The 24,089-nt window shown below is 43.3% G+C and overlaps 2 protein-coding genes and 1 pseudogene across 2 annotated transcripts; all 3 read right to left on the bottom strand.

The window, feature by feature from the left end:
• Positions 1 to 743: 743 nt before the first annotated feature.
• On the bottom strand, positions 744 to 1,682 carry LOC140913765 (olfactory receptor 8U9-like). The gene has a single exon (XM_073350564.1). It carries the CDS (start codon positions 1,680 to 1,682, stop codon positions 744 to 746), a length of 939 nt encoding a protein of 312 aa, XP_073206665.1.
• Positions 1,683 to 11,526: 9,844 nt separating this feature from the next.
• LOC140912762 (olfactory receptor 5AR1-like) lies at positions 11,527 to 12,453 on the bottom strand (annotated as a pseudogene).
• Positions 12,454 to 22,436: 9,983 nt separating this feature from the next.
• Positions 22,437 to 23,375, bottom strand: LOC140913764 (olfactory receptor 5W2-like). Its single transcript, XM_073350563.1, has one exon. It carries the CDS (start codon positions 23,373 to 23,375, stop codon positions 22,437 to 22,439), a length of 939 nt encoding a protein of 312 aa, XP_073206664.1.
• Positions 23,376 to 24,089: the final 714 nt, after the last annotated feature.

The raw sequence follows: 24,089 nt of genomic DNA, 5'->3' as shown, positions 1-24,089 counted from the left end.
GCCCAGTGCTCAGGCTGGCGTCCCCCCTCCTCCCAGTGCAGGGCTTCCTGTTGCAATGACAGAATCATTGGACTCGAAGGGACCTCGAGAGGTCATCTATTCCACTCCCCTGCACTCACAGCAAAACTGAGTATTATCTAGACCATCCCTGACAGGTGTTTTTCTAAAAATCTCTAATGGTGGAGATTCCACAAACTTCCTAGGAAAATTATTCCAGTGCACAGCCACCCTCACTGTTGGGATATTTTTCTTAATGTCCAACCTAAACCACCCTTGATGAAATTGAAGTGCATGGGTGTTTGTGCTATCCTCCCCCGCCCTCCACCCACACCCACACCCACACCCACACCCACACCCACACATATTCTTTTGCAATTTTATTCCTAATTGTATTCCTAAAACTCTGTGTAACGGGTTGGGTCACAGAAACCCCTTTGGAACTGCCACCCCAAGTCCTGAGATGTGAAGTTGAACATTTCACCCCCTGGGTGGATGCCCCTTAGCCACCAGCTTATAAAATCATTCTCTCTCTCTCTCTGCCCCTGTGATGCTTCCCATGTTTTGTCCACTGATCTCTGCTGGGGCCTGCAGACCTTGTTGGAATACAAAAAAATTAATAATAATAACAATACAATAAAGAACAATGCTCCCAGGGGCTCTGCAAAATTACTTTGTAATGGGCTGGGAATTGAATTCACCTGTTTTCACTCCCCACCACTAAACCAATACAGAGTTAAACAGATTCAAAAAATGGTTAGGAGTTTATTCATTGCTTTCCTCAGGGCGTCCTTCACCTCTGTGTTCCTCAGGCTGTAGATGAGGGGGTTCAACATAGGGATCACCAGCGTGTAAAACACTGAGGTCACTTTGTCTCTGTCCATGGAATAGCTGGAGGTGGGATGTAAGTACATGAAGAAGAGGGTGCCAAAAGACAGGAGCACAGCCGTTAAGTGGAAAGTGCAAGTGGAGAAGGCTTTGCGCCGACCCTCAGCAGAGCGCATCTGCAGGATGGTGGAGATGATATAGACATAGGAGAGGAGGACAGTCAGAAAGCTGCTCACTGTAATGCAGCTCATGAAAGCAAACATCACAATCTCATTGATGCGGTTTTGAGAACAGGAGAGCGCCAACAGTGGGAGGACGTTACAGAAGAAATGATTGATGATGTTGGAGCTGCAAAATGACACCTGAAATGTAAAACACATGTATATCATTGAATCCACCACCCCCACAGCGTACACCCCAGCCACCAGATGTTTACAAAGCTGCCTGGACATGGTGACCGTATAGAGCAGCGGGTTACAGATGGCCACATAACGGTCATACGCCATCACAGCCAGCAAGAGGCACTCAACATCTCCAAAAATGATAGAGAGATGCATTTGCACAGTACAGGCAGTATAAGAAATGCTTCTCCACTCAGCAAAGAAATTCCGCAGCATCTTAGGGGAAATTATTGAGGAAAGGCAGAGGTCACAGAAAGACAAATTACTGAGGAAAAAGTACATGGGGGTGTGGAATCGGGGATCAATTGTGATTAACAAGATCATCCCCCCATTCCCCACCAGGGTGATACCATAAATCAGTTGGAACACCACAAACACCGGGACCTGCAGCTCCGGACGATCTGTCAGTCCTGAGAGAATGAACTCAGTCACCTCCGAGAGATTTCCCTTTTCCATCTCCTCTGAACAGAGATCAGGCAGCTACAGAAATGGAGATCAGTTTCCTCATGGACATCAGTACCCGTTCCAGGACGGGCTTAATCCACAGAGCCACATGTTCGCAGAGGGTCATTCCAGGTGTTCGATAAAAAGCACATGCTGTGCAAATACAATGACATGCAGGTTAATCATGCCCCCCCCCCACACAAACACTCCTGTTCACTAATCTGAACAGAAAACAGTGACTTGTGACTCTGCTGTGAGAGAATCAGTCTGAAGATATTATTCCTCAGCTAAAGAAGGGGTGAGAGTAAAGGAATGTCAATCTTTCCACACTCTGTGGTAAAGTTCCTCACTGTGCTAATTAAGCTTTTTGGCATATACTTGAGCCTGTATGAAAACCCAGAGATATAATGGGAAGCCCTGGCTTCAGTTACTAGGTAAATTGCCTATTTTTTCCAACCCAGCAGGTCGCTCCTTTTTCTGAAGGGGTCGGAGATGGGGCTGAGGCTTTTAGTGCTGGAGGTCTGGAATTCAATACCTGCTGATCCCCATGGTGTCTCTCTGTGTGTGTGAGAGACTCTACTTCCAGACAATAGCACGTACCTGCTGAGAAGAGAGAGAGAGATGCATGGGTGTTTTCTCATCAAAAGAAACTGCCAATTAGGAGCATTTGGGAAATTTTATACTGAGATGTGTGATTGATGGGACATGATTCCTGAAGCAACTGGGAATACCTGAGCTCAGAGAGGCACAACACTTAATCAATGCATTCAGTGAACCAAAGCTACCCTCGGTTAATTGGTGCTCTGGGGATTAATTTGTCCCACTCTTTCCTACTGTATTATTAAATGGTGCAATTTCTACCAGAGTTACAGAGTATGACGTTATTGGTATATTTCATCCAGCTGCTTTCAGTGAAAACGAAGTACTGTGTAGAGCTGATCCACAATGGGGATTTCTTTGTGGAGACCAAAATCTTTTAGCTAAAAACTTAATAGTTTGACTCAAAAGTACCATGGGGGTTCCTCAGATACCACACACCACCAATCTCTTCCATGGACCAGATTCGCAGGCTAGACTATATCCCCCATGATGCATGATGGTTTCTCCTCTTGCTGAACTGCCCTGGAACATCATCAGAGTCTCACAGCCATGGTTTTGGGAGGAGGGATTTTTGGTATTTTGATGGAAAGCTTATAATTTCCAGGGAAAAGATAATTTCTTGGAAAAAAATAGTTAAATGGAAAATCCAATTTCCTATAAAAAAAACTTCTCAAGAAAAATGATCAACCAGCCTTAGCAACAAATTGGGAATAAAAGAACCAGAAGTTAGGTACAGGTTGTCATAAATATAAAGGGAAGGGTAAACTCCTTTAAAATCCCTCCTGGCCGGAGGAAAAATCCTCTCACCTGTAAAGGGTTAAGAAGCTAAAGGTAACCTCACTGGCACCTGACCAAAGGGACCAATGAGGAGACAAGATACTTTCAAAAGCTGGGAGGAGGGAGAAGGGTCTGGGGCTGTCTGTATGATGCTTTTGCTGGTGACAGAACAGGAATGGAGTCTTAGAATTTAGTAAGTAATCTAGCTCGGTATGTGTTAGATTATGATTCCTTTAAATGGCTGAGAAAATAGCTGTGCTGAATAGAATGAATATTCCTGTCTGTGTGTCTTTTTTGTAACTTAAGGTTTTGCCTAGAGGGATTCTCTATGTTTTGAATCTAATTACCCTATAAGGTATTCACCATCCTGATTTTACAGAGGTGATTCTTTTTTACTTCTATTAAAAGTCTTCTTGTAAGGAAACTGAATGCTTTTTCATTGTTCAAAGATCCAAGGGTTTGGGTCTGTGGTCACCTATGCAAATTGGTGAGGATTTTTACCAAACCTTCCCCAGGAAGTGGGGTGCAAGGTTTGGGAGGATTTTGGGGTGAAAGATGTGTCCAAACTACGTTTTCTCAGGAACCCAGATAAAGTTTGGTGGTGGCAGTGGAAGTCCAAGGGTAAAATAGTTTGTACCTTGGGGAAGCTTTAACCTAAGCTTGTAAATGTAAGCTGAGAAGGTTTTCATGCAGGTCCCCACATCTGTACCCTAGAGTTCAGAGTGAGGAAGGAAACTTGACACAGGTGAAACATACTAATTGTTTCCGGGTGTAGCTGATATCATCTCAGTTATTCCTGGTTCCAGAATCACCTTATTTTCCTGGCCTCAGTAGGTGGAATGTAAAACCTATAAGACATGTAACAGTACTCCAGATTATCTAGCTATTGATACCATGGTGATTGGCATGCTGTACTATGTCCTTCCCTTGCTCGGTTACTCCCCAAAGTAGGAAACATAGGTTCACTCATTTTGCTTGATGGAGACCATATGATGACCAGAGGAGTTCAGGGGGAGGCCACAGCATGCTATGGACTTGTGCAGTTCATAAAAATGTCACAAAACTATCTCACTTGTATGCATATTATTTGAACACAGAGCTCAGCTCTAAGATGCTAAATAATTCTGCAAGTCAACTAGAAATAGCCATATGCTCATCGCAAATATTAATAATACTTTTTATAATGTATGTGAAGTTATAAGATGACACTGTATGATGTTATTCATACATGTTCCAAACTGAGGCTGGCAAACTGGTCCCTCTTGAACAAAGAAATGTGTGCTCTGATTAATTTTGTATCTAAACAGAAATCAGAGTAATCAAGGAGGAAGGGAGACAAAGGAAGCCCAAGAAAGGTAAGGAAAAAGTAGCAGGGAACATCCTTCTACAAAGACATTTTGTCTTGTCTTAACCATGTGGAAATATTTCTCAAAGTGAGGATAGGACTATAAAAAGAGGGGGCAGACATCGCAAGGCACCAATCTCTCTCTCTCTCTCTCTCTCTCTCTCTCTCTCTCTGCCCATTGATTCATTGGATCTGATGGGATAAAGGAAGCAGCCATTGGACTGGGGGAAGGGTCCTGACCTCAGATGTTTGCTCAGTAAGACTGCTGAAAGCATGTGGTGAGGAAAGTTTTGCTTTGAATTTCACATCATTTGTTAATTTAGGCACAAGTTGCATTCTAGCTTTATTTTTCTTGAAACTATGTCTGATTTCTATGCCTCCTTATTTGCAATCACTTAAAATCTATCTTTGTCATCAATATTTTTTTTTATTTTATCTAATCCAGTGTTTTTAAATAGAAGTGTCTGAGAAACTAAGTTCCACATAAGTTAGTGTTATTAAAGAAATAATGGACAATGTAGCTTGTATTGTCCAGGAGAGGACTGGGCAGCACAGGACATACATTTCGGGAGGGAAATCGAAGACTGGGGAGTGTGTTGGGGTCACCCTGCAGTATAACCCAGGGTGGTGAGAGCCTGAGTGTCACCCAACTATTCCTGTGCAGGCTGCAGTTACACACACATGCTCAGGGTGTGATTTGCATGCGAGACAGTTTTTTGTGAGTGGCCAGGTGGAAACCACTTTATGAAAGGTTTGCAAGGTTGTAGGAGGGTGTGACACAGCTGCGAATTAGTCTGAGTTGGACCCGGGTATGTCACAGCCACCAACCTAGAAAATATCCCAGTAACACCAAAGGTGTGGTGCTGACTGACACGAGTGTTTGACTGACATGAAAGGGTGAAGTCACCACAGGGATGGGCCCATGCACTGATCCATGGCTGCAGATGCACAAAGCCATTGTGGTCATGACCTACCCCCAAGGAGATCCCTGGCAGGCCCAGTGATGACTCTTCCCTTCTTCAATATGGGAGCAGAAATTATCCCCCACGGTTCTCAAGGCTTGGCTGGTATTATCAGGGTTCCAGGGCATGTTGGTGCCCCCTTCTCCTAAGTGGTGCCAACCTGTGAGACATTACAGGGTTGATTGTATTTGGAGGAAAGATTGATGATACAAGTCAACTATATTCTTTGGTATAATCCGTGGGCGATGGGTTAAAAAGAATGTACACAACGTCCTGCTTCCCTGAACACCACTAGAAACAACCAACAGCCAATAATCTCTGTATTTAGAAACTCCCAAGTCTGTCACTCCAGGTCTGTGCCCAGGAAACACTATGCCCCTACTTCCTCTAGGAACTCATAACTCCTCCTCCTGGCTTCTCTGCCTCCTGTGACCCGGAGGTGCCTGGGACAGTCCTCATTGAAAATGCCAACATCAGGGCAGGCTACAAAAAGGAGGATATTCCCCAAACTGGTGGTTAACACTCAAGCTCTCTGCAGCATCTCTGCAGATGCTGCTACAAAATATCTCCGAACAGGCCAGCACCCTCCCAATTCTTTTGTTAGTTTTCTTTATTTCCCATACGTTATAGTCCGTGAAACAGAGTGTGACATTGCACCCCATAATCCTTTACAGAAATATGCTTATGAGTTTAAATATGACATAACTGGACTGTGGTTTCTGCTAGATAGGCCATGTAACATAGCTCTGCAAAGGCTATCATCTATTGGATATCTTCATCCTATTTCCTTGCATGTATCAATTTTGTATTAGAAGTTATGAATATTGGCTATGTACTTATTTGATTTTAAGTAGCCTCAGTGAAGCAGTTGGTCAGCTTCTTGAGAAAAGTCTATTCTCTGTAAGTGCCCATTCAAGAAACACTTAAGCTAACAATGAACTTTGAAAGACGCCAATCCGCAACTGAGCTTTCCTGGGAATGTGGCATGGGAGCTGGGCATCTCAGTGTTAGAGACAGGAACACTTCTTAAGTTGTTTTCAGTGAAGCCTGCGGCTAGTGGGGGACGTGGTTCAGACTTGGCTCTGTGTTTGCAGCAGGAAAGTGTGTGTGTCTCAAACAAGATAAGGTACTTAAGTCCCAAGCTGGCAGGGAAAACAGGCTCACGGGTAGTCTAGGCACACCCAGAGGCAGTCACAAAGGGTTTTCTGTGACCCAGCCCATCACACAGAGTTTAGGAATTAAATTGCAAAACAATGGGGGAGGATGGGAAGGATAGGAAAAGAACCGATGGACTTCAATTGCAGAAAGTGCGGTTTAGGGTGGACAGTAGGAAAGGAAACCCAGCAGTGAGGGTGGCTAAGTACTGGAATAACTTTCCCAGGAAGGTTGTGGAATCTCCACCACTGGAGACTTTTAAGAGCATTTTAGACAAACAGCTGTCAGGGATTGTCTAGATAATACTTAGAACTGCCATGAGTGCAGGGGACTGGAATAGATGACCTCTCAAGGTCCCTTCCAGGCCTATTATTCTATGATCTCACAAAGAGCCCTGCACTGGGAGGAGGGCAGACATTAGCCTGAGCACTGGCAGGCCAAGGGACACACACCTGCCTCCACTTGATATTCAGCCCCACTGTGCCCCCCACCACATGCACACACATTGTGCCCAATGCACACCAAACACACACACAAACACATAGTGTCCACTGCTCACCAAACATAAATACACAAAATGCCCACTTCATGCACACACACACAGTGCCCACTACACAAACACAGCCCTACACTGAGCTCTGTCAGAATGCAGAATAATCTCTACTGGTAAACTGGGACAGCTCGAATATTTCCAAATAGCTTGAACAAAAAGAACCAAAGGGGATTCTGCTGCCCTGGCAGGGAGATAGGACTAGATTTCCCAACTGGTCTTTTCCATCGGCAGCTTTTCTGAGGCCTGGTTTATGCTTAAAAATTAGATCAACAGAGCTCCATCCACAGGGCGGGGAAATTTTTCACACCCTGTGAGAGGCAGTTAGCTTGCACAGACCCTCAGTGTAATTCTTTCATTGACCAAGCTACTTCCTCTCGGAGACATAGATTAACTACATTGAAGGAAAACCCTTCCATCAATGTGGAAAGCATCTACACTATGGCGCTGCTGCATATCATAGCTGAGTCAATGTAATGGCTTTAGTATGGACATTCCCTGAATCAATGGGTGATTTTACTCCCTCCCTATTAAAGCGATTTTTCTCTCCTTTTCCATTATTCTTCTCCCTCCTTTGATAAAGTTCTTTCCTTCTTTTGATAGGTAAATATGTTCAGAAAAGTTGAAATTTCTCCTCTCAGGATAATTCCTTCCTTCCCCTCCCAAGAATATCATTTCAATTAAAGACCAAAATGCCTTAAAACTGACTTATTTGCCCATGTCTCGGTGGTATCTCTTAGGTTTTCCTCCTTTCACTTACGATGAGTTTGGGGCGAAGCTATACCTTCTCAGATCCGTAAAAATCAGTTGAAGAGTTGAACTTTTCCCTGTTTGCTATCCATACAAACATTACCATTAATACCTCTGCAGCTGCTTTCTGGGATGACATTGACATTTGTTCCCTGGAGCATCTTTGCTCCCAGGACGACAGGTGTGCACAGCACATGCAATTAATGGTGTTGCCTTCCTTGTGAAATGGAACACAGAGGGCCAGAGCGTCAGCTGGTCTGGATCACTCTCTCTCCCGTGAGGGCTTTTGAACATGACACGAAACTGAGGTAACTGTATTCCACGTAATGTGTTGGTCACCTCTCCAAAAGTCTCTTTAAGTAATTTTACAGCGTTGGGACATGGAAGTGTCTAGAAATGAGTGAATTTCTTCCAGACTGATCATAGAATCACAGACTTTAAGGTCAGAAAGGGTCATTATGATCGTCTCGTCTTACATCCTGCACAACGCAGGTCACAGAATCTCACCCACCCACTCCTGTAACAAACCTCTAACCTATGTTTGAGCTATTGAAGTCCTCAAATCATGGTTGAAAGACTTCGAGGTGAAGAGAATCCTCCAGCAAGTGCTTCCTGCATGCTGCAGAGGAAAGTGAAAAACCCTCAGGGCCTTTGTCAATCTGCCCTGGAGGAAAATTCCTTCCTGACCCCAAATATGGTAATCAGCTGAACTCTGAGCATGTGGGCAAGACTCACCAGAGGGGCACCCTGGAAAGAATTCTCTGTAGTAATTCAGATCCCACCCCATCTAACATCCCAACACAGCCATTGAGCATTTCTACCGCTAATAGTTGAAGATCAATTAATTGACAAAATTAGGCTATCCCATCATATCATCCCTTGCATAAACTTTAGCAAGTTTAGTCTTGAAGCCAGATATGTCTTTTGCTCCCACTGCTTCCCTTAGAAGGCTATTCCAGAACTTCACTCCTTTGATGGTTAGAAACCTTTGTCTAATTTCAAGTCTAAACTTCCTGCTGGCCAGTTTTTATCTATTTGTTCTTGTGTCCACATTGGTAGTGAGCTTAAATAATTCTTCTCCCTCCGCGGTATATATCCCTCTGATATATTTATAGAAAGCAATCATATCTCCCCTCAGCCTTCTTTTGTTTAGGCTAAACAAGCCAAGCTCCCTGAGTCTCCTTTAATAAGACTGGTTTTCCATTCCTTGGATCATCCTAGTAGCCCTTCTCTGTTCCTGTTCCAGTTTGAATTAATCTTTCTTAAACATAGGAGACCAGAACTGCACATAGTATTGCAGGTGAGGTCTCACCAGTATCTTCTATAACGGTACTAACACCTCCTTACCTTTACTGGAAATACCTCACCTGTTGCATCCCAAGACCCCATTAGCTTTTTTTTCATGGCCATATCACATTGGTGGCTCATAGTCATCCTGTGATCAACCAATACTATGAGATCCTTGTCCTCCTCTGTTACTTCCTAATGATGCATACCCAGTTTATAACAAAAATTCTTGTTATTAGTCCCTGCACTTTTCACTATTAAATTTATGAATAATTTATTGTAAAAAACAATGCCATTGGGGTTAACCTGAAACTATTCACAAATGTGTTACAAAGTCTCTAAATAACCTTGTCCCCAAAAAAGAGTGAGTGGGGGAGGAGGATTTAGGTGCTGGTCGCAGAGTGGCCACCGGTAGGAGGTGGTGATGCTCTCTCTCTTTGTAATTTTTAGCTCAAAAGGTAGGGTGTTCACATGTGAGGTGGGAGATCCAGGTTCAATTCCCCCTTCTGTCCAGTGCTGGGCAAAGATGTGCACTTGAGTTTCTTGTATTTCCAGAAGGCATCCCAGCCCTTACGTGATGTGCTATTCCAGTATGGGTTGCTCTCAATCTCTCCTTTCTAAGTTGTTCTATGATGGAAAACTAATTTAAAAACCTTTGGAACAGAGACATGAAGTTGAGCATGTCAGTGCCCCGAACCACTTGTCTATAGAGTTATTCTCTCTTTCTGGCCCTGTGATTCTTCCCGTGTTTTATCCACAATGCAACAGCTTCAACAGAAGAGACTGAGTCCATATCTACACAACTGGCTCAATCAGTATTACTGCGATAGATGAATAGTGTTGATTGAGCAGGTCTGGGGAAGACATGCTAAGTCAGTGGGAGGGCTGATCTACACTACCCTGTTGGATGATCTGTGTTCCACTACTTCAGTTACGTAACTCTCCAGTTGACATAGCATGGTGTGGACACCACTTTAAGTCAGACTAACTTAGTCAACTTGAAGTAGCGTAACTTAGATCAATTTACACCAGTAGTGTAGACCAGTCCTGAGAATGATGCAGGACAGAACATAGCCCAGTCACCAGGATACTGTCCGGCAATTTGGGAGACCCACTTTCAAATTGCTTCTCCCCATCAGACAAATGGGGGATTGACCGGGATCTCCCACTTCCCACAGGAGTGATCTAATCACTCATTTAAAGTCTACAAGGGAAGCAGCACCATTACCGTCTCTTCCATTCCCATCCCTTTTGTCAGTGTGGCCCTACAATGTCTTTGCATTTACATCAAAAAGTATCCAGGAAGGAAAGGAAATGTTCCATTTCTGGTCATATAAATAGTTCCTTCGACCCCCACAGGACATTTCTGTCAATGTTTTCAATTTGCCAAATATTTAAGGAATTTTTAGATTTGGTTCAGGTTGAAATGAATTTGTTTTTCCATTTTTTGTAACACCCCATGAACTAAAAAATCTGCTATTGGCCCAGCTCTTTCCATTTCTCACTCTCTGTAACCTGAGCTGTACAATTCCCAGAATCCCTATTCTTCAGAGTCCATAGGATTTACCCGCAGAACTAAGAGTAAGACCTCATAGCTAACCAGCTGATGTGGTATAAACATTTAGTGTCTGATATGACTTTTTCTTTCTGTTTAATTTATGTGCTCGAGAAAACTCACCCTTTCCATATTATTTTGTATGCAGTTCAGTGCAGATTCTCACAGTGGACGTACACACACCATGTTCTCTTTCAGATATGTTTCAAAGTAGCAGCCGTGTTAGTCTGTATTCGCAAAAAGAAAAGGAGTCCTTCTGGCACCTTAGAGACTAAGGTGCCACAAGTACTCAAATAAATTGGTTAGTCTCTAAGGTGCCACAAGGACTCCTTTTCTTCTTTCGGATATGTTACCCTTGTACTTATTTGTTTGCTCCCTTAACTTAAAATAAAGACCATTTTGATGGAAATCACCTTTCTCCTCCACATGCATGGATACAAACCAGGCGACAATCTCTACAACAACCCCACAGAGGAAATAAAGGGCTGCAGAATATCAGGAGGGGGTGCAAAACTCCCTTTCGTTCAGCCATGGAAACCATACACTTCATACTTGCAACTGCAAAACAAAACCAAAGCCACTACAAAGCAGAAGGAGATAGATTAGACGCCTCCCTCTTCTTCCCCAATACAAATACCTCGATGCTTTTGAAGCACAATGCAAATATTCACACATCTGAAACAGGTGCCTCCTGGAATTTTGATGGAGTAATAGGCAAATAAAGTCCTGTTTTTAGTTGGGGCCTGCAGGCCCCGTTGGAATACAAACCAATTAATAATAATAACAATATGGCTCTGCAAAATTACATTACAATTGTAAATTGAATTCACTTGTTTCCACTCCCCATCTCTAAAGCAGTACAGAGTTAAACAGATTCAATAATTGGTTAGGAATTTATTCATTGCTTTCCTCAGGGCGTCCTTCACCTCCGTGTTCCTCAGGCTGTAGATGAGGGGGTTCAACATGGGGACCACCAGCATGTAAAACACTGAGGCCACTTTCTGTGTCCATGGAATAGCTGGAGGTGGGACATAAATACTTAAAGAAGACAGTGCCAAAATACAGGACCACCGCAGTCAAGTGAAAGAGGAGGTGGAGAAGAGTTTGCACCGGCCCTCGGCAGAGAGGATCTTAAAGATGGTGGAGATGATATAGACATAGGAGAGGAGGATGGTCACAAAGATGCTCACTGCAATGCACAATGTGAAAGCAAATATAATCTCATTGATGCGGGTGTCAGAACAGGAGAGCACCAGCAGCGGGGGGATCTCACAGAAGAAATGATTGATGATGTTGGAGCTGCAGAATGACAGCCAAAATGTACAACACGTGTATACCACTGAATCCAAAACCCCCACAGTGTACCACCACAGCTGTTTACAAAGTTGCCCGGACATGGTGACCGTATAGAGCAGTGGATTTCAGATGGCCACATAACGGTCATACGCCATCACAGTCAGCAATAAGCCCTCAGAATGTGCAAAAGCGATAGAGAGAGACATTTGCACAGTGCAGGCAGTGTAAGAAATGCTTTTCCTCTCGGCTAAGAAATTCAGCAGCATCTTAGGGGAAATTGTCGAGGAAAGGCAGAGGTCACAGACAGACAAATTCCTGAGGAAAAAGTACATGGGGGTGTGGAGTCAGGGGTCAATCATGATTAACATGATCATCCCCACATTGCCTAGAAGGGTAATACCATAAATCAGTAGGAACACCCCAAACAGGGGAACCTGCATCACCGGATGATCTGTCAGTCCTGAGAGAATGAACTCAGTCACCTCCGAGTGATTTCCCTTTTCCATCTCCTCTTAACAGAGTTCAGGCTGCTACAGAGATGTGGGCAGGCGAATGGTGTGGAAAACCTGCTTCTTCTCTGTAATGAAGTAAGTGAAGGTAAACGGAGATCAGTTTCTCAATGGACATCAGTACGTGCTCCGGAAAGGGCTTAGTCCACCGAGCCAGATGTTCACAGCTGGTCATTCCAGGTGTTCGATAAAATGCAGATACTGTGCAAATACAATGACATGCAGGTTATGCCCCTCATGCAAACACTTCTGTTCACTAATGCGAACAGAAAACAGTGACTTGTGACTCTGTTGTGAGAGAATCAGGGTGAAAATCGTCTCAGTCTGAAGAGATTATTTGTTAGTGGAAGAAGGGATGAGAGTCAAGGAGTCTCAATCTTTCTACCCTCTTTGGGCTAGCGGAGCGCTATGGCTTGGCATGTTAGCTTGGGATAAAGTTTACTTACTGTGCTCATTAAGATTTTTGGCATTTACTTGAGCCTGTATGAAAACCCAGAGACATAATGGAAAGCCCTGGCTTCAGTGACTATGTAATTGCTTACTTTTTTCCAACAGAGAATGTCGCTCCTTTAGCTGAAGGGGTAGGAGTTGGGACTGAGGCTCTTAGTGCTGGAGGTCTTGAATTTAATACCTGCTGATCACCATGCTGTCTGCATGTGTGCATGTTTGACTGTAATTCAGGACAATAGCAAGTACCTGCTGAGAAGAGAAAGAGAGATGTTTTGGTGTTTCCCCATCGACAGAAACTGCCAGTTTGGAGCATTCGGGAAGATTTATACTCTCATTTGTGATCTGTGGGACATGATTCCTGAAGCAACTGGGAATAACTGAGCTCAGAAAGCCATAAGAGCTAATTAATGCATTCAATGAACCAAAGCCACCCTCAGTGTAATTTGTGCCCTGGGGATTAATTCGACCTCCTCTTTCTTACTGTGTTCTTAAATGATGCAATTTCTACCAGAGTTACAGAGTATGAGGTTAGGTTTATATTTCATCCTGCTGTTTTCAGTGCAAGCCGAGTACTCTGTAGAGCTGATCCACAAAGTTTTTTTTTTTTTCTGGAGACCAAAATCTTTCTGCTAAAATTTAACATTTCAGCTCGGAAATACCATGGGGTGCCTTAGATACCACACACCACCAATCTCTTCCATGGGCCAGGCTCCCAGGCTGGACTACATTCCCCATGATGCATGATGGTCTCTCCTCTTGCTGAACTGCCCTGGAACATCGTCAGAGTCCCACAGCCATGGTTTAGGGAGGACGGGAGTTTGGTAGTTTGAGGGAAAGCTGATAATTTCCAGGGAAAAGATAATTTCTTGGAAAAAATAGTTAAATTGAAAATCCAATTTGCCACCAAAAAAACTTTTCAAGAAAAATTTTCAAACAGACTTACCAACAAATTTGGAATCAAAGGAACAGAAGGTTAGATACAGGTGAAATGTACTAAATGTTTGCAGGTGTAGGTGATATCTTCTCAGTTATTCCTGGTTCCAGAGTAACTTCCTTGTCCTGGCCCCAGTAGCTGGAATGCAAAACATGTAAGATGTGTAAGAGTACTCCAGATTATCAAGCTATTTGTAGGATGCTAATCACCACGGTATCCTATGTCCTTCCCTTGCTAGGTTACTCCCCAAAGTAGGAAAGGTGGGTTCATTCATTTTGCTTGATGGAGACCACATGATGACCAGAGGAGCTCAGGGGGAGGCCACAGCATGCTCCAGACTTCTGCAGTTCTCAAAACTATCCCACTTGTAAGCATATTATCTGCACACAGAGCTCAGCTTTAAGATGTTAAATAAATCTATGAGTCAACGAAGAATAGTAATGCTGTCATTGTAAATATTAATACATTTTTGACAATATATGTGAAGTTATAACATTACACAGTATCATGTTATTAATACATGTTCCAAACGGAGGCTGGCAAACTGCTCTGTCTTAAACAAAGAAACTTGTGTTCTACTTAAATTTGTATACGAACAGCTGAGGAAAAAGCAGCAAGGAACATCCGTCTACATAGACATTTTGTCTTCTGGTGACCAGGTAGAAATGTTTCTCAAAGGTGGAATATGACTCTAAAAAGAAGGGGCAGACATCCCAAGCCACTGTACTCTCTCTCTCTCTCTCTCTCTGCCCATTGATTCACTGGATCTGATGGGAGAAATGAACCAGCCATTGGACTTGGGGGAAGGCTCCTGACCTCAGATGTTTGGTCAGTAAGAGTGCTGAAAACTTGTTGTGAGGAAAGTTTTGCTTTGAATTTCACATAATTTGTTAATTTAGGCACAAGTTGCATTCTAGTTTTATTTTTCTTGAAACCATGTCTGACTTCTATGCCTCCTTATTTGCACTCACTTAAAATCTACATTTGTAGTCAATAAAGTTTGGGTTTTTTTATTTTATCTAATCCAGTGTGTTTAAATAGAAGTGTCTGAGAAATTAAGTTGCACGCATGTTAGTGTTATTAAAGAAATAGTGGACAATCTATGTGAAGATATAAGATTGCACTGCATCATGTTATTCATACATGTTCCAAACTGAGGCTGGCAAACTGGTCTCTCTTAAACAAAGAAATGTGTGCTCTGCTTAATATTGTATCTAAACTGTAACCAGAGTCATTAAGCAGCAAGGGAAACAAAGGTAGCCCAAAAAGGTGAGGAAAAAGCAGAAGGGAACATACTTCTACATAGACTTTTTCTCTTCCAGGAAACAGGTGGAAATGTTTCTCAAAGGGGGGTAAAACTATAAAAAGAAGGAGCAGATATCACAAGGGCACCGCTTTCGCTCTCTCGCTCTCTCGGACTCTCTCTCTCCTCCTCCCACCCTCCCCCCGCCCCCTCTCTCTCTGCCCATTTATTCACTGCATCTGAAGGGAGAAAGGAAGCAGCCATTGGACTGAGGGAGGGGTCCTAACCTAAGACTTTTGGTAAGTAAGACTGCTGAGAGCATGTGGTGAGGAAACTTTCATTTTGAATTTCACATCATTTATTAACTTAGGCAGAAGTTGCATTCTAGCTTTATTTTTCTTGTAACCATCTCTGACTTCTATGCCTTCTCATTTGCACTCACTGAAAAACTTTTTATTCAATAAACTTTGTTTTAATTTTTTTATCTAATCCAGTGTGTTTAAATAGAAATGTCTGAGAGTTCCATGCATATTAGTGCTGATAAAGAAATAATGGACAATGTAACTTGTATTCTTCAGGAGAGATTTAAACAGCACATGACATCCATTTCGGGAGGGAAATCAAAGACTGGGGAGTGTGTTGGGGTCACCCTGCAGTATTATCAAGGGTGGTGACAGCCTGAGTGTAACCCAACTATTCCTCTCCAGGCTGCAGTTACACACCCACGCTCAGGGTGTGATTTGCCTGCTAGATGGTTGTTTGTGAGTGGCCCAGGTGGAAGCCACTTCAGGAAGGCATTGCAAGGCTGCAGGCAGCTGTGACACAGCTGCTGATTAGTCTGGGTTGGACCCTGGTATGTCACAGCCACCAACCTAGAAAATATCCCAGTAACACCAAAGGTGTAGTGATGACTGACAGTAGTATTCGATTGACATGAAAGGGTGAGGTTACCACAGGGATGGGACCATGCACTGATCCATGGCTGCAGATTCACAAGGAAATTGTGGTCATCCCCTACCTCCAAGGAGATCCCTGGCAGGCCCAGTGATGACTCTTCCCTTCTTCACTATGGGAGCAGAAATTATCCCCCATCGGTGTCAAGGCTTGGCTGGTATTATCAGTGCTCTAGGGCATGTTGGTGCCCCCTTCTCCTAAGTGGTGCCCACCTGTGAGGCGTTGCAGGGTTGATTGTTTTAGGAGCAAAATTGATGATCCAAGTTAGCTATATTCTTTTGTATAATCCTTGGGGAAGGGGTTACAAAGAATGGACACAAAGTCCTCCTTCTGTGAACACCAGTAGAAACAACCAACAGCCAGCAATCTCTTTATTCAGAAACTCCCAAGTCTGTCACTCCAGGTTTGTACCCAGGAAACACAATGCCCCTACTTCCTCTAAGAACTTACAACTCTTCCTCCTGGCTTCTGTGCCTCCTGTGATGTCAAGGTGCATGGGGCAGTCCTCACTGAAATGCCAAGGTCAGGGCAGGCTCCAAGAAGGAGGATATTCCCGAAACTGGTGGTTAACTCTCAAGATCTCTGCAGTATCTCTGCAGATGCTTCCACAAAATATCTCCGAGCAGGCCAGCTCCCTCACAATCCTTTTTTTTTAGTTTTATATACTTCCTGTAAGTTATAATCCATGAAACAGAGTGTGACGTTGCGTAATATAACACTCCATAACACTTTAGAAATATGCTTATGAGTGTAAATATGACGTAACTGGAATATGTTTTATGCCAGATGTGCCATGTTACATATCTCTTCAAAGGCTATGCTCTACTGGATATATATATCCTCTCTGCATTCATGTATCATGTTTGTATTCAAAGTTATGAATATTGGCTACGTACTTCCTTGATTTTAAGTAGCCTCAGTGAAGCAGTTGGTCAGCTACTTGAGAAAAGACTATTCTCTGTAAGTGCACATTCAAGAAACACTTAAGCTAACAATGATCTTTGAGAGATGCCAATCCACATGTGAGCTTTCCTGGGAATGTGGTTGTCCTCTTCTAAGGAACTGAGTCATGCATGGACATGTGACTTGCCCATGTGACTCCAAAACTCCATCTTGGAGCTGGATTCTGCATCCGAGAGGAGAAGGAGTTTCCAAACACAAAACATAAAATATATAAGCCCATGGGGAAAACCCTCTATTTTGTCTTCAGTTTGCACAAAATATAGCCCGTCCACCCCACAGAGATGCCTGAAAGAAACTGGAACAAAGGAGAATAACTACAGGGGTGTGAGTGATTGCAGGACCCAGACTAGGAGGAAGTCTAATCAGTAAAAGAGGCTTAATGGAACATCTCTGAGGGTGAGATTTACCTCCATTTAGTTTTTACTGTATTGGGCTTAGACTTACATGTTTTATTTTATTTTGTTTGGTAATTCACTTTGTTCTGTCTGTTATTATGTGGAACTACTTAAATCCTACTTTTGTATTTAATAAAATCACTTTTTACTAATTAAGTAACCCAGAGTATGTATTAATAATGGGGGTCAAACAGCTGTGCATATCTCTCTATCAGTTTTACAGAGGGCGATCAATTTATGAGTATACCTTGTATAAATGTAATAGAGGTTTAAACCAATTTATTGGGGTTTGGACCCCATTCGGAGCTGGTCATCTGAGTCCTGGAGACAGGAGCACTTCTTAAGCTGTTTTCACTTAAGCCTGCAGCTTGTGCGGGATGTGGTTCAGACTTGGATCTTTATTTGCAGCAGGCAATCGTGCCTGGCTCATACAAGGTAAGGTACTGAAGTCCTAAGTTGGAAGGGAAAACAGGCTCAGAGGTAGTCTAGGCACATCAGGTGGCAGTCCCAAAGAGGTTTGTGAGACACAGCCCGCCATACAGTGTTTAAGAATAAAATTGCAAAACAATGTGGGAGTAGGGGAAGAATAGGACAAGAACCAATGGACTTCAATTGCAACAAGGGTGGTTTAGGTTGGATATTGGGAAAAACATCCCAACATTGAGGGTGGCTAAGCAGTGGAATAACTTGCTCAGGTAGGTTGTAGCTAGATTTCCCAACTGTTCTTTTTGATTGGCAGCTTCTCTGAGGCCTGGTTTATGCTTAAAAATTAGATCAACAGAGCTCCATCACACAGGGCAGGGAAACGTTTCACCTCCCGTGTGAGGCAGTTAGCTTGTATGGCCCTCAGTGTAATTCTTCCATTGACCAAGCTACTGCCTCTCAGAGAAGTGGATTAATCACATTGAAGGAAAAACCCTTCCATCAACATGGAAAGCATCTACACTGTGGTGCTGTTGCAAATCACAGCTGAGTCAATGTAATGGCTTTAGTACAGACATTCCCTGAATTGACTGGGGGTTTTTCCCCCTTCCTATTAAAGCTATTTTTCTCTACTTTTCTGTCATTCTTCTCCCTCCCTTGTAAAGCTCTTTCCTTCTTTTGATAGGTAAATATGTCCTGAAATTTTTACTCTCAGCTTAATTGCTTCCTTCCCCTCCCATGAATGTTATTTCAATTAGAGGCTGAAATGCTCTGAAACTGACTTGCTTGCCTATCACTTCATTGTACCCCTTAGTTTTTCCTCCCTTCACTTACAGTGAGTTGAGGTCGGAAGCAGTACCTGCTCAGAACCCTAAAATCAGAAATATCAAATCAAGAGTTGAATCTTTCCCTGTTTGCGAGCCACACGAAAGTTACCCTTAATACCCCTGGATCTGCTTCCTGGGATGACTTTGAGATTTTCTCGCTGGAGCATCTTAGCTCCCAGGACAGCAGGTGTGCACAGCATATGCTATTCATATTGTTACTGTGTCTTTCCTTGTGGAAATGGAACACAGAGGGCCAGAGTCTCAGCTTTGAGAGGCCTCTGAATATAATGCAAATCTGAGGTGTCTGTTTTCCCCTTCATTTGATGGTCACTGGTGGTTAAGACTGAAGATCTCTACGGCATATCTGCAGATTCTGCAACAAAGTATCTCCAAGCATGCCACGCCCACAAAGCTGTAGATATATACCAATCTAGACTGAAAGCAATTCAACAGGATACCTATCTAAAGCACGCAGACACCCAGCTCCCAAAGGGATCTAAACCACAAATAAATCCATTTTACTCTGCGTAAAGCTTATACAGGGAAAAATGATACATGTTTGCCCCCTATATCACTTCAAGAAAGATATGCACAGCTGTTTGCCCCCCAAGGCAACAGTTACTCACACTGTGTTTATAAATAAACAAAAGTGATTTTATTAAGTATAAAAAGTAGGATTTAAGTGATTTTAAGTCATAACAGATAGAACAAAGTAAATCACAAAGGAAAATGTGCAAGGCTAAGCTTAATACACTCAGAAATCAGTTACAAATTTTAACTTCTCACCCCAGTTATTACTTGATGTAAAATCCTTCTCAGGTCAGAGGCCTTTTCTGACCTAGGTCCAGCTGGTTCTCACCCACCCCTGTGGTTACAGTATTTATGTTTCCAGGTGCTTGTGTGTATCTCTGTGGGGTGGGGAGGCTGTCTCTTAAGCCAGATGAAGACACTCATTTGCTTCCCCACTTTATATAGCACTTCCACAAGGTGGGAAACCTTTGTTTGGAATTCCACCACCCTCAGGAAAAGTACCAGCTTCAAGATGGAGCTCAGTATCTGGTGACATGGTCACATGTCACTGTAAGACCCCAATCTCCATTCTTCCTGGTTTTTCCCACACGTACACAGGAAGGCTTGCGGGTAAACAGACCCATTTAAAGTTAATTGATTCTGAAGGACCTTTAAAGGCTTCCACTTAATATGTCTAAATCAGTAATACAAATTTATATCTTATTCTCCTAACTCCAGACATAAAAATAATCCATATAAACAAATAAGATGAACACACTTAGTAGATTATAAGATTTATAATGATATGTTACAGGGGCACTTAGCATAAAGTATATTTGTTATGTCTTATTCAGAAGCATATTTTCATAAAGCATATGCAGTTCGATGTCACACAGAGCTTTGCCCAGCCATGAACAGAAGGGGGAATTGAACCCGGATCTCCCACCTCACATGTGTACACCCCAACTATTGGGCTAAAAATTACAAAGAGAAGGACCACCACCACTTCCTATAGTGGCTGGGTTGTGACCAGCATCAAAACCCTCCCCTGTACACAAACATTGTTTTGGTACAAAGTTATTTGGTGTATTTGTAACACATTTGTGAATAGTTTCAGTTCTATCCAAACAGTATTGTTTTTGTCAATAAATTATTAATCCAGAAGAAATTCACTCATTTCTAGACACCTTTATATCCCAACCCTGAGAAATTACTTAAAGAGACATTTGAAGAGGTGACCAACAAATAAAATGGAATACAATCACCTCAGTTTTGTATCAAGTTAAAATGACCTTGTGGGAGAGACAGCGATCCAGGCCAGCTGATGCTCTGACTGTCTGTGTTCCATTTCCACAAGGAAGGATATGGCAACAACATTAATTGCATGTGCTGTGCACACCTGTTGTCCTGGGAGCAAAGATGCTCCAGGGAGCAAATCTCAAAGTCATCAAAGCCAAATTTAACCTCTGTCACCCAAGAAAGCAGCTCCATATGTATTAAGGGCAACATTGGTGCGGTGAGCAAAAAGGGAAATATTCGACTCTGATTTTACGGTTCTGATTTTCGGGATCTGAGCAGGTACTGCTTTCATCCTCAACTCATTGTAAGTGAAGGGAGGAAAAACTAAGAGGTACAAGGAAGTGATAGGCAAGCAAGTCAGTTTCAGAGCATTTCAGCCTCTAATTGAAATAACAGTCATGGGAGGGGAAGGAAGGAATTAAGCTGAGAGTAAAAATTTCTGAACATATTTACCTATTGAAAGAAGGAAATAGCTTTACAAGGGAGGGAGAAGAATGACGGAAAAGTAGAGAAAAATCTCTTTAATAGGAAGGGGGAAAACTGCCCCATCGATTCAGGGAATGTCTATACTAAAGCCATTACATTGACTCAGCTGTGATTTGCAACAGCACCACAGTGTAAATGCTTTCCACGTTGATGGAAGGGTTTTTCCTTCGATATAGTTAATCCACTTCTCCAAGAGGCAGTAGCTCGGTCAATGGAAGAATTACACTGAGGGTCAGTACAAGCTCACTGCCTTGCACAGGGTGTGAAAAGTTTCCCCACCCTGTGTGATGGAATCTGTTGATCTTATTTTTCAGCATAAACCAGGCCTCAAAAAAGCTGTCCATGGAAAGGACCAGTTGGGAAATCTAGTCCTATCTCCCTGCCAGGGCACCAGGACCCCCTTCGGTTCTTTTCATTCAGGCAAGTTGGAAATATTGCAGCTGTCCCAAATTCCCAGTAGAGATTCTTCTGCATTCTGATCGAGCTCAGTGTCAGGCTGTGTGCGTAGTGGACACTTTGTCCCTGTGTGTGTATGTCTGGTGTGCAGTGGGCCGTGTGTGTGTGTGTGTGTAGTGTGCCTTCTGTGTGTGTGTGTAGTGCGCCTTCTGTGTGCTTGTGTGCATTTTGTGTGCATTGGGGACTCTGTGTGTTGTGTGTACTGGGTACTTTGTGGGTCTGTGTTTGGAGTGCAGTGGGCACTATGTGTGTGCATGTGGTGAACGGTACATTGGAGCTGAATGTCAAGTGGAGGCAGGTGCATGTTTTTTGCCCTGCTCAGTGCTCAGGCTGGAGTCCCTGCTCCCTCCAGTGCAGGGCTCCTTGTGAGATCATAAAATCATAGGACTAGAAGGGACTTTGAGAAGTCATCTAGTACAGTCCCCTGAACTCATAGCACAACTGAATATTAACTAGACAGTCCCTGAGAGGTGCTTGTCTAACCTGCTCTTAAAAATCTCCATTGGTGGAGATTACATAACCTTACTGGGTAAGTTATCCCAGTGCTTAGCCAACCTCACGGTAGGGGTGTTTTTCCTAATGTCCAACCTAAACCAACCTTTGTGCAATTGAACTCCCTTTGTCCTTGTGCTGTCGTCCTCCTGCCCCCTCAACCCCCCCCTCCCCCCCCCACACACACATTGTTTTGCAATTTTATTTCTATACACTGTGTGATGGTTTGGGTCACAGAAACCCCTTTACAACTGGTACCCAATGTCCTGAGATGTGAAGTTGAACGTCTCCCTCTCGGTGGATGCTCCTAGCCACAAGCTTATAAAATCATTCTCTCTTTCTAGACCTGTGAGTCTTCCTGAGGTTTCTCAACTGATCTCAGTTGGGGCCTGCAGACCTTGTTGGAATACAAACAAATTAATTTTAATAATGAAATAATAATGAAAAAATACTCCCACGGACTCTACAAAATTACTTTGTAATTGGCTGTGAATTGAATTTACCTGTTTCCACTCTCCACCATTAAACCAATACAGAGTTAAACAGATTCAGGAATTGGTTAGGAGTTTATTCATTGCTTTCCTCAGGGCATCCTTCACCTCTGTGTTCCTCAGGCTGTAGATAAGAGGGTTCAACATAGGGATCACCAGTCTGTAAAACACTGAGGTCACTTTGTCTCTGTCCGTGGAATAGCTGGAGGTGGGATGTAAATACATGAAGAGGAAGGTGCCAAAAAACAGGACCACAGCAGTTAAGTGGAAAGAGCAGGTGGAGAAGGCTTTGCGCCTGTCCTCGGCAGAGCAGATTTGAAAGATGGTGGAGAGGATATAGACATAGGAGAGGAGGACAGTCACAAAGCTGCTCACTGTAATGCAGCTCATGAAAGCAAACACCACAATCTCATTGATGCGGGTGTCAGAACAGGAGAGTGCCAACAGTGGGAGGACGTCACAGAAGAAATGATTGATGATGTTGGAATTGCAGAATGACAGCCAAAATGTACAACACATATATATCATTGAATCCACCACCCCCACAGCGTACACCCCAGCCACCAGCTGTTTACAAAGCTGCCGGGACATGGTGACTGTATAGAGCAGCGGGTTACAGATGGCCACATAACGGTCATACGCCATCACAGCCAGCAAGAGGCAACCAACATCTGCAAAAATGATAGAGAGATGCATTTCCACAGTGCAGGCAGTGTAAGAAATGCTTTTTGTCTCAGCTAAGAAATTCCGCAGCATCTTAGGGGAAATTATTGAGGAAATGCAGAGGTCACAGACAGACAAATTACTGAGGAAAAAGTACATGGGGGTGTGGAGTCGGGGATCAATTGTGATTAACAAGATCATCCCCCCATTCCCCACCAGGGTGATACCATAAATCAGTAGGAACACTGTAAACAGGGGAACCTGCAGCTCCGGACGATCTGTCAGTCCTGAGAGAATGAACTCAGTCACCTCCGAGTGATTTCCCTCTTCCATCACCTCTGAACAGAGATTAGGCTGCTACAGAGATGTGGGCATATGGATGGTGTGGAAAACCTGTCCCTTCTCTGTAATGAAGTAAGTGAAGATAAATGGAGATTAGTTTCTCAATGGACATCAGTACCTGCTCAAGGAAGGGCTTAGTCCACAGAGCCAGATGTTGACAGCTGGTCATTCCAGGTGTCTGATAAAATGCAGATGCTGTGCAAATACAATGAGACACACGTTAATTATGCCCCCCCACACACACAAACACTCCTGTTCACTAATCCGAACAGAAAACTGTGACTTGTGACTCTGCTGTGAGAGAATCATTCTGGAGAGATTATTCCTTAGCTAAAGAAGGGGTGAGAGTAAAGGAGTGTCAATCTTTCCACCCTCTTTGGGCAAGGGGAGCTCTGTGACTTGGCATGTCTGTTTGGGGTAAAGTTGCTCACTGTGCTAATTAAGGTTTTTGGCATTTACTGGAGCCTGTTTGAAACCCAGAGACATCATGGGAAGCCCTGGCTTCAGTGACTAGGTAATTGCCTATTTTTTTCCAACCCAGGAGGTTACTCCTTTAGCTGAAGGGGTCGGAGTTGGGACTGAGGCTTTTGGTGCTGGAGAGCTGGAGTTCAATACCTGAAGATCCCCATGGTGTCTCTGTGTGCCAGTAATTCTGGACAATAGCACGTACTTGCTGAGAAGAGAGAGAGAGAGATGTGTTGGTGT

Source organism: Lepidochelys kempii, chromosome 6 (assembly GCF_965140265.1).
Source record: "Lepidochelys kempii isolate rLepKem1 chromosome 6, rLepKem1.hap2, whole genome shotgun sequence".
Lineage (NCBI taxonomy): Eukaryota > Metazoa > Chordata > Testudines > Cheloniidae > Lepidochelys > Lepidochelys kempii.
Note: the sequence above shows the minus strand (reverse complement) of the source record. Positions and strands in the feature narration are given on the sequence as shown.